Source organism: Carlito syrichta, unplaced genomic scaffold, assembly GCF_000164805.1.
Source record: "Carlito syrichta isolate Samal-C Ts95f unplaced genomic scaffold, Tarsius_syrichta-2.0.1 Scaffold153563, whole genome shotgun sequence".
Lineage (NCBI taxonomy): Eukaryota > Metazoa > Chordata > Mammalia > Primates > Tarsiidae > Carlito > Carlito syrichta.
This window is the reverse complement of record NW_007097659.1, coordinates 1,460-10,508: the sequence shown is the minus strand read 5'-3', so window position 1 is coordinate 10,508 and position 9,049 is coordinate 1,460. Positions and strand designations below refer to the sequence as shown.

The 9,049-nt window shown below is 60.1% G+C and overlaps 2 protein-coding genes across 4 annotated transcripts in view; one reads left to right on the top strand and one right to left on the bottom strand.

Annotated features, from left to right (window-relative positions):
- The window catches only part of ZDHHC12 (zinc finger DHHC-type containing 12), a 2,875-nt gene extending 1,064 nt beyond the window's left edge, over positions 1–1,811 (top strand). Inside the window, exons 2-5 of one of the 3 annotated variants that reach the window (XM_021708885.1) lie at positions 313–449; positions 765–842; positions 1,033–1,196; positions 1,323–1,811. In XM_021708885.1, the coding sequence (XP_021564560.1) occupies positions 313–449; positions 765–842; positions 1,033–1,196; positions 1,323–1,644 (701 nt within the window). In that variant the 3' untranslated portion in view covers positions 1,645–1,811. Of the gene's footprint in view, positions 1–312; positions 450–764; positions 843–1,029; positions 1,197–1,322 lie in introns of all 3 variants that reach the window. The other 2 variants (XM_021708886.1, XM_008050617.2) reach the window with 2 other exon arrangements.
- Positions 1,812–1,833: 22 nt separating this feature from the next.
- The window catches only part of PKN3 (protein kinase N3), a gene marked incomplete at its 5' end in the record, with an annotated part of 7,917 nt that continues 701 nt past the window's right edge, over positions 1,834–9,049 (bottom strand). Inside the window, 13 exons of the mRNA XM_008050624.1 lie at positions 1,834–2,329; positions 2,439–2,519; positions 2,958–3,065; positions 3,145–3,287; positions 3,699–3,775; positions 3,915–3,977; positions 4,887–5,063; positions 6,054–6,145; positions 6,257–6,320; positions 7,640–7,707; positions 7,828–7,930; positions 8,094–8,262; positions 8,348–8,423. Of these exons, the coding sequence (XP_008048815.1) occupies positions 2,117–2,329; positions 2,439–2,519; positions 2,958–3,065; positions 3,145–3,287; positions 3,699–3,775; positions 3,915–3,977; positions 4,887–5,063; positions 6,054–6,145; positions 6,257–6,320; positions 7,640–7,707; positions 7,828–7,930; positions 8,094–8,262; positions 8,348–8,423 (1,434 nt within the window). The remainder of the gene's footprint in view (positions 2,330–2,438; positions 2,520–2,957; positions 3,066–3,144; positions 3,288–3,698; positions 3,776–3,914; positions 3,978–4,886; positions 5,064–6,053; positions 6,146–6,256; positions 6,321–7,639; positions 7,708–7,827; positions 7,931–8,093; positions 8,263–8,347; positions 8,424–9,049) is intronic.

The window sequence follows — 9,049 nt, the reverse complement described above, 5'->3', positions numbered from 1 at the left end:
GTCCATTCTCTCCTCTCCCGCTGGGGCCTCGTTCAGCCACTTTCTTCTTCCTCCCGGGCAGACTGCCTCCAGGCTTCCCTCTGATCCTTGCTTTCTCCAGCAGCAGGAGGGTTCTAGGGAACAGCTCTTGTCCTGCGGCCCTCCATGGTTCCCCGTGACCCTCCAAATAGTGCTGCTGGCCACAGAGCCGCTCCTGGGACCCCTTCTCCACGCCTTTGCTCAGCCGGGAACACACTTCCCCTCCTCCCGCCGCACCCCAGCCCCACCCCTCCTGTGCAGCCCTGGCCTCACTGTCCTCCCTGGCCTCTCCAGAGCTGCGGCAGTGGGAGGAGCAGGGGGAGCTGCTCCTGCCCCTCACTTTCCTGCTCCTGGTGCTGGGCTCCCTGCTGCTCTACCTGGCTGTGTCGCTAATGGACCCAGGCTACGTGAATGCACTGCCTCAGCCCCAGGTAACCAGGGGCCCCGGGGCCCGAGGCCCTGCACCTGCCAACAGGGACCCAAGACCAGACACAGACCACCCCAGGCCCCGAGCGCAGGCTTTTGGGGGCATCGCCACGAATGCTCTTGCCAGCCCGAGAACCCCATTCTACAGTGAGGATATTGCGAGGCCCAGAGAGGGGGAGCGACTTGCAAATGTCACACAGCCTCCCTCGGTCCACCCCACACCTCCAATCTGCATGGGATGGGTCCCACATCCTCCCCACCCACCAGTGCCATCTGCCTCCCAAGGGAACCCCGTCTCACGTCCTGTCTCTCCTCTCCAGGAGGAGCCCAAGGAGGAGCAGACAGCCATGGTCCCCCAGGCCATCCCTCTTCGGCGCTGCAGATATTGCCTGGTGCTGGTGGGTGACAAGGGACCCCGTGGGAGGGGTTGGGGTGAAGCTGAAACTTCCTCACCTCCTGCCGCCCCAGTGCCTGGGCCTCACCCTCTGCCAAGAAGGCCTCCCAAAGTCAGGCCCTGATCCCCGCCCTCAGTGGTGGCCCCCAGGAAGGCCAGCGCTGAGGCCGGACTCCCCCTCGTGCCCACAGCAGCCCCTGCGTGCCCGGCACTGCCGTGAATGCCGCCGCTGCATCCGCCGCTACGACCACCACTGCCCCTGGATGGAGAACTGCGTGGGCGAGCGCAACCACCCGCTCTTCGTGGTCTACCTGGCCCTGCAACTGGTGGTGCTTCTGTGGGGCCTGTACCTGGCGTGGTAGGTGCTGCTGCCCGGGCGTCAGGGAGGGTGGAGGTATGGGCGGAGCCAGGGCTCCTGGGACCAGCGTGGGGACGGAGGGAGCACGTGCCCCCCGCAGCTCCGGGCCCCTGTCCCTGCCCGCAGGTCAGGCCTCCGGTTCTTTCAGCCCTGGGGGCTGTGGCTGCGGTCCAGCGGGCTGCTGTTTGCCACCTTCCTGCTGCTGTCCCTCTTCTCGCTGGTGGCCGGCCTGCTCCTGGCCTCACACCTCTACCTGGTCGCCAGCAACACCACCACCTGGGAGTTCATCTCCTCACACCGCATCGCCTACCTCCGCCAGCGCCCGGGCAACCCCTTCGACCGGGGTCTGACGCGCAACCTGGCCCGCTTCTTCTGCGGATGGCCCTCGGGGTCCTGGGAGGCCCTCTGGGCCGAGGAGGAGGAGGAGGGCCGCAGCCAGGCAGTTTAGGGCCACCGAGGAGGGCTGCCATCCTGGGCCTGAAAACCGGGGGCCTGCCCCCAGCTGAGGCCAGCCTGCGGGGAGCCCGGGGCAGCTTGCTCCTGCCAGGCCACCAGGCAGCACTTCAGGGCAGAATCCCTGCCTCAGCGGGCAGTTCAGCCTTCCCAGGAAGAGGGCCTGTGAGCAGGCTGTCCCCAGTGCACTTTTACCCATTTAATAATCCACAGAGCAAGTCAAGTATTAAAAAGACAGACCAAACCACTCCTCATGCGGCCCCCTTTCTGGGTTAGGTCTCGCTGGAAGGGGGAGGGGACACACTTGGCTCAGCGACGCTGGGCCAAGCCCATGCAGCAGCCCCATGGCTGCCACCCCGAGTCCCACGGGCTCATAAATACCAGGCAAGGCCCGGGCCAGCTTCCGCAGGACGCCAACAGACTCTCAAAGTCTCGGGGGGGCCAGGTGGAAGGGCCAGGAGAGGCCCTCAGGGCTCCAGGAATCGCTCCGACACAAAGTCAAAGTTCCGGAAGGCGGCCTGCTGCCGAGCAGTGAGGGGCCTGTGGGGCGCAGGCGGGGTCAGGGCAGGCGGCAACCCCGTGAACTCGCCCTCGAAGTAGCGCAGGTCCGAGGGGCCGCAGACGGTGGGCACGAAGGGGGGCTGGACGGCGCGGGAGAGCAGGGCCTGCCAGTCGGTGGTCTAGGGGCAAGGGCAGAGGTGCCTGAGATAGTGGTGGGCACAGCAGCCCCCAGGGGTCACTCCACGCCGCCCACCCTGCCTGGAGGCCACTGCCAGCCTGGCTACTCACCCTGAAGAATGGCTGGATCTTGATCTCCTCTGCGTCCTGCTCACCCGCCCCCAGGCGCTTCTCTGGGCACTTCTGGAGGAGCTGGGCAGGAGAACCAGTGCTCGCTAGGGCCCAGGCACTGCCCGCCTCCCCAGGTGACCAAGGACGTACAGCCAAGGGCACACGAGCCCTGGATGCTGCAGCACACACTTCTTTTTCTTGTGTCATTTTTGTTTGTTTTTGAGTCTGGGTCTCACTCTGTCACCCAGGCTGGAGTGCGGTGGCATGACTGTGGCTCACCACCACCTTGACCTCCTGGGCTCAGGCAGTCCTCCCGCCTCAGCTTACCAAGTAGCTGGGCCTACAGGTGCACACTACCATGCCTGGCTTATTTTTTTTTTTCCACTTTTTGTAGAGAGGAGATCTTGCTATGTTGCCCTGGCTGGTCTCAAACTCCTGGACTCAAGCGATCCTCCCGCCTCAGCCTCCCAAAGTGCTGAGATTACAGGTGTGAGCCACCATACCTGGCTAGGCACTCACCTTCTGAATGAGCTCCAGCCCTTGTGCTGACAGAAAGTGGGGGTACGGAGCATCTGAATTGACGATGCAGTCAAACACCTCCTCCTCAGTGTCCCCTGGGAACGGGCACTAAGGAGACGGAGACAGGATTCGGTGGGCCAACCCCCACTCCAGGGACCCCGCAGTCCCGTCCCATCCGAGCACTCACCTCGCCCACGAGCATCTCATAGAGCAGCACGCCCAGCCCCCACCAGTCCACGGCCCGTGTGTATGCCTCCTGGGTCAGCACCTCAGGGGCCAGGAACTCCGGGGTGCCACAGAAGGTGCTCGTCCGGTCCCCAAAGCCAATCCCTGCAAACCAGTATGCACACTGACACCTGCTCAATGTGTCCCGTTCGCAACAGCCAACCCTTAGGATCCCGGAAGCCCCGGTCCATGCCAAGCCCTGCCCTGCGCCCTGGGCAGCAGGAACGGTTATGATGCCATCTGACTAAGGAACCCAAGTCAGCCAAGTGCACGTGCCAAGGTCACACAGAAGGCGGAACCCAGTCCTGACCACAGCCGCTCCCTCTGGCTAAGCACAGGCCGGGCTCCCCACGCATCCCTAGGGCTGGGAAGAGAGGGCCAACGTGCCCAGCTGTGCCCCGGAAAGAGGCCTGGGGTGGCGGAACCAGGGCGTCTGTGGGTGGGGAGATCTGGGAAATGCCACCTCCCAGGGCTGGGTGGGCAATGCGGGGACACAGATCTGACAGGCAATCCCACCTTCCTTGCACAGCCCAAAGTCTGCGATCTTCAGGAAACCCTGAGCATCCAGCAGAAGATTATCCAGCTTCAGGTCCCTGAGGGCAGGGGGTGCAGATTAAGGGGGCTGAGAAGGGCCGAGACCCAGGACCAGCAGCTGCCCCGAGCAGCCCAGGAAGAGGGCAGAGCTTGCTCCAGCCCACCCCACCACCCCTGGGCATCCCTGGGACAAGTTACCTATAAATGATCTTCTTCTCGTGTAAGAACTGCAGCCCCAGGATCACGCAGGCCAAGTAGAAGCTGGAGAGGTGGTCATGGGAGAATTCAGACCCTGGACAGGGACCAGGGAGGCAGGGCAAGGAGGCACCAGGCTGTCCCTGTGAGACTGGGCGGAGCCTCAGGCCTAAGTTGGGAGGCTTCTCCACACAATGGTTCCAAGGTCATCACAAGGTTGCTGTGCCCATCTGGCCTACCTTTCCTGGGTTCTTAACCTGTGCCAGGGACCATGCCAGCTGTCCTGCACACAGCAGACTGTGGTTGATACTCATTATGCCTATTTTTCTTTTTTTTTTTTTTTTGAGTTGGGGTCTCACTCTGTCACCCAGGCTGGATCATGGCTCACTGAAGCCTCCACCTCATGGGTTCAGGTGATCCTTCTGCCTCAGCCTCCCGAGTAGCTGGGACTACAGGTATGCACTACCACACCCAGCTAATTTTTTTTTTTCTTTTTTGTAGAGACAAAGTCTCACTATGTTGCCCAGGCTGGTCTCGAACTCCTGGGCTCAAGGAATCCTCCCACCTCAGCCTCCCAGAGTGCTGGGATTATAGGTGTGAGCCACCATGCCCACATCATGCCTATTTTTCAAATAAGGATCTGAGACACCAGGCAAGTGACCTGCCCAGAGGAACACAGCAAGTAACAGGGCTGATAAGCCAACTCAGGTCTTTCTAACTCCAGAACCTATACCAGAGGGAAAAATAACTCCAGCCCCTGCACTAGGCAATGCTATGAAATGGTTATCAGAAGCCCAGTTCACAGTTTCGTTAACTGGCGCCGAGGGGCACACACGCTGTGATCCCAGGGTGTGAACCAGGGCCTCTCTGACTCCTGCTCCTCTTCCAGCGGGCACCCTGGAGGAAGCAGGACGTAGGTAAGGGGAACCAGGAAAAGTCTGCCGGAAGACGCTGGCCAGAGGAACGGAAACCCACCGGGCCTGGGGCTCAGGGAACACGTCCTCGTGAATGTGCATCATGAGGTCACCACCGGGCACAAACTCAGTCACGAAACAGGCGTGGCTGGAGGTCTGGAAGCAGGCGAGGAGAGAGAGCAGGAAAGGGTGCCCCGTGCGGCCCACAGTCTCCAGGATCCGCTTCTCGCAGTACAGGCTGCAGGGGAGGGCGGGGGTCTCAGAGGAAAGGAAAACCTCCTCGGCTGTGTCCTGCCCCCACACAGGGCTCACTGGGCCTCAGCGAAGGGCCATGTGGGTAGAGTGACACTTTCCATGTTGAGAGCTCACACAGGTTGCTGACCTGCACAACCCTGAGGTGCTGACCCAGGAGGCACACACGTGGGCCATGGACTGAGGGGGCCTGGGGGTGCTGCTCACAATACAGTATGGCAAATGGACGCTCAGGGAGAAGAGGGGACCTGCCCAAGGGCAGATGGCCACTGCAGGTGCCAGAAAGAGCCAGGCACGGTGGCCCACACCTGCAATCCCAGCATTTTGGGGGAGGCCGATATAGGAGGATTGCTTGAGCCCAAGAGTTTTAAGACCAGCCTGGGCAACATAGGAGACCTCGTTTCTAAAAAAATTAGCCGGGCATGGTGGTGCACACCTGTAGTCCCAGCTACTCAGGAGGCTGAGGAGGAAGGATTGCCTGAGCCTGGAGGTCGAGGCTGCGGTGGCCATGAGTGCACCACTGCACTCTAGCCTGGGCAACAGGTGAGACCCCAACTCAAAAAAAAAAACTTCACGCCTATAATCCCAGCACTTTGGGAGGCCGAAGTGAGAGGACTGCCTGAGCCTGCTGGTTCGAGATCAATCTAGGCAACTTGGTGAGAAATCATCCTACACAATGAATCAAAAAATTAGCCAGGCGTGGTGGCACGTGCCTATAGTTCCAGCTACTTGGAAGGCCGAGGCGGAAGGATTGATCACCTGAGCCCTGTAGGTTGAGGCTACGGTGGCTGTGAGTGTGCCGCTGCACTCCAGTCTGGGCGACAGAGGGAGATTCTGACTTAAAAAAAAAAAAAACAGAAAAAAAACAAGCCTGCCTGGTTCCATAGGGTCACCTGTCCAAAACCCCAGGAGGCTCCGGCGCCTTCCAGACAGCCCAGACCAGCCACCCCTGTGCTCTCCTGGGACGCCCACACACCTCTCTATCTCATCCCGGCCAAGCACCTCCTGCTTCTTCAGCGCTTTAATGGCGTAGTACTTCCCGGTCCCTTTGAACTGGACAAGGAGGACCTGAGGACCAGAGAGAGGCTGGACTCTTCTTGGCTCCACCAGGGAGCCTTTGCTTCCCCTACCCACCACCCCCACGGATCACAGTGTCATCCCAGCGAATGAGCCCATTACCTTCCCAAAGTGTCCCCGGCCCAGCACAGCCAAGCAGCGGAAGTCCTGGAGCCGGAGAGGTTTCCTGCAAGAGAAAGAGGACACGGGAAGCACCTACGGCAAAGGGTGGTTCTACCCAGAGCTACTCCAAGCCCTCCATACTCAGGCCTGGGCTGTCCCCACATATGGGGCTCTGAGAACAGCAGTTTCCTGGAGTCTGGCATACAGCGGGAGCTCAATAACAAGGATTCAACAAGTAAGAAGTTGAGAGCCAGTCAGGTTGTAGACCCAAGGAGCCACAGAGTGGATACACAAAGCTGGATGAGGTGGCTCGTGCCTGTAATCCCAGCACTTCGGGAGGCCAAGGCAGGAGGACTGCTTGAGTCCAGGAGTACAAGACCGGCCTGGGAAACATAGCAAGACCTTGTCTCTTCAGAAAAATTAAAAGGTGAACCCAGCATGGCGGTGCATGCCTGTGGTCCTAGCTACTCAGGAGACTGAGCGGGAGGATCGCTTGAGCCCAGGAGTCAGAGGCTGCCATGAATTGTAATTGTGCCACTGCACTCCAGCCTGGGCAACAGAGTGAGACCCCGACTCAAAAAATAATTCATCAGCCGGGCTCGGTGGCTCAGCCTGTAATCCCACGCCTTTGGGAGGCTGAGGTGAGTGGATTGCCTGAGCCTGAGGGTTCGAGACCCGCCTGGGCAGCGAGACCTCATCTCTACAATAAATCAAAAAATCAGCCGGGCGTGGTAGCGTGCCTGTAATTCCGGCTGCTTGGAAGGCTGAGGTGGAAGGATCGCCGGAGCCCAGCAGGGGGAGGCTGCGGTGGCCAGGAGCAGCCACTGCACTCCAGTCTGGGCGACAGAGTGAGACTCCAACTCAAAAAAAAAAATTCATCAACTTAAAAAAGATACACATTCATGACCAGGCCGGGCAACATGGTGAAACCTTGCCTCTAAAATAAGTCAAAAAATTAGCCGGGAGTGGTAGTGCCTGTAGTTCCGGCACTGTGTGCCTTCCGGCACTCGGAAGGCTGAGGCGGAAGGATCGTCAGAGGCCAGCAGGTCAACACTGGGGTGGCCGTGAGCATGCCCCTGCACTCCAGCCTGGGCGACGGAGTGAGACTCCAACTCAAAAAAATAAAATAAAATAATAAAAACAATGAAGGGGGGGAGAGGGATGGGATTAACAGTCGCAAATATCTGTCTGGGGATGGGGAAACACCTCTTATCAACAGGGTGCCTGAATGAAACGTAATTGTACATCTAACCCTTAACTGCATCCCACAAAATCATAATAAAAATAATTGATTAAAACAAAAACAAAACAATGAAGATACACAATATGCTCTCGAGTCGGCAGACGAACACGTCATCCATGACACGCGCCGGACAGGGGTACCTGGCAGGGAAGGCTGGTGGAGGCGGCCCGTGTCCAGTCCTGGGCTCCATGTGGGGACGTTTAGTACGCTGCGAGGGCAGAGGGGTTCAGGGCAAGGGAGGGCCAGGCTTCCCGCCCTCCTTCCCTCCAGTCCTGCCACCCCCACCCCAGGGAACCCCCAGGGGCCACCAGTCCCGCAGGCCCCTCACTGGAGTCTCCTCGGGGGTTGGCTCCTGGGGCAGGTAGAGGCGCGGGGGCTTGGGTGGGGGATCCATCTCTTCTCCCAAGGGGGTCTTCTTGGGCAGGAAGCTACTGTGGGGAGGAAGCAGACAAGGCCCGGCACAGGCAGATGAAAGGGCTGGCGGGACAGATGCACAGCCACGCAGAGAGACCGAGAGGGACGGGGGCTGAGCGACGGGGACAGACGGAGGCAGCCGCCGGGGCTGCATGCATTCGGGGCAAGGTGGCCCCTCACCTGGGGGAGGCGGGCTCAGAGGCCTCCCGGGGCATCTTCGGGGTCTGAGGGCACCCTCTGGGGGGACTGATCGTGCTTGGGGAACTGCAGGGGGGGAGGAGGCTCATGACCAGGCGCCCCCAAGCTGCCATGCTGAGGTTCATCTGGGAAGCCCTCAGGAAGTCCTGGCCTGGGGACAAGAGGGAGTTCAGGCCCGGGGCCCCCGACGGCCCCAGCCCTGCGCTGTCCACACACAGCCTCCCGCCCCGCTGCACCTCTGCGTTTGGAGAAGACGCGTTTCTGCCTCTGCAGCCGGGGCCGCCTCTCGATGACAGGATCACAGAAGGTCACCTGCAGGGGCAGAGGGTAGGTGAAGAACTGTCTCTTGCCGGCCGGGCTCGGTGGCTCAGCCTGTCATCCCAGCACTTTGGGAGGCTGAGGTGAGAGGATTGTCTGAACCCCCAGGTTCGAGACCAGCACAGGCAACTTGGTGAGACCTCATTTCTACAACAAATCAAAAACCAGCCAGGCGTGGTAGCGTGCACCTGTCGTTCTGGCTCCTTGGAAGGCTGAGGCAGAAGGATGGCTGGAGCCCAGCGGGTAGATGCTGGGGTGGCCGTGAACGTGCCACTGCGCTCCAGCCTGGGGAATGGAGTGAGACTCTGACTCAAAAAAAAAAAAAAAAGACCTGTCTCTTCCCATCTGCCACCTCTGCCCCTACGATCCCAACTCAAGCCCCCTATATGGATAGATCAAGAGCCAGAAGGAGCCATGGATTCAACATCCCTATTAATACCAGCAGAGAAACTGAGGTCCACAGCAGAGAGGTACCTGTCCAGGGTCACACCTGAGGCAGAACAAGGGCGATGGCCTTCAGATGTGCCCTTCTAAAAAACGGCTGGGAGTCCTTATTCTCTGGTCCCTAATCTCCACACCTATGTGGGCGGGTCAGTCTCAAATGCCCTCCCAGCCCTGAG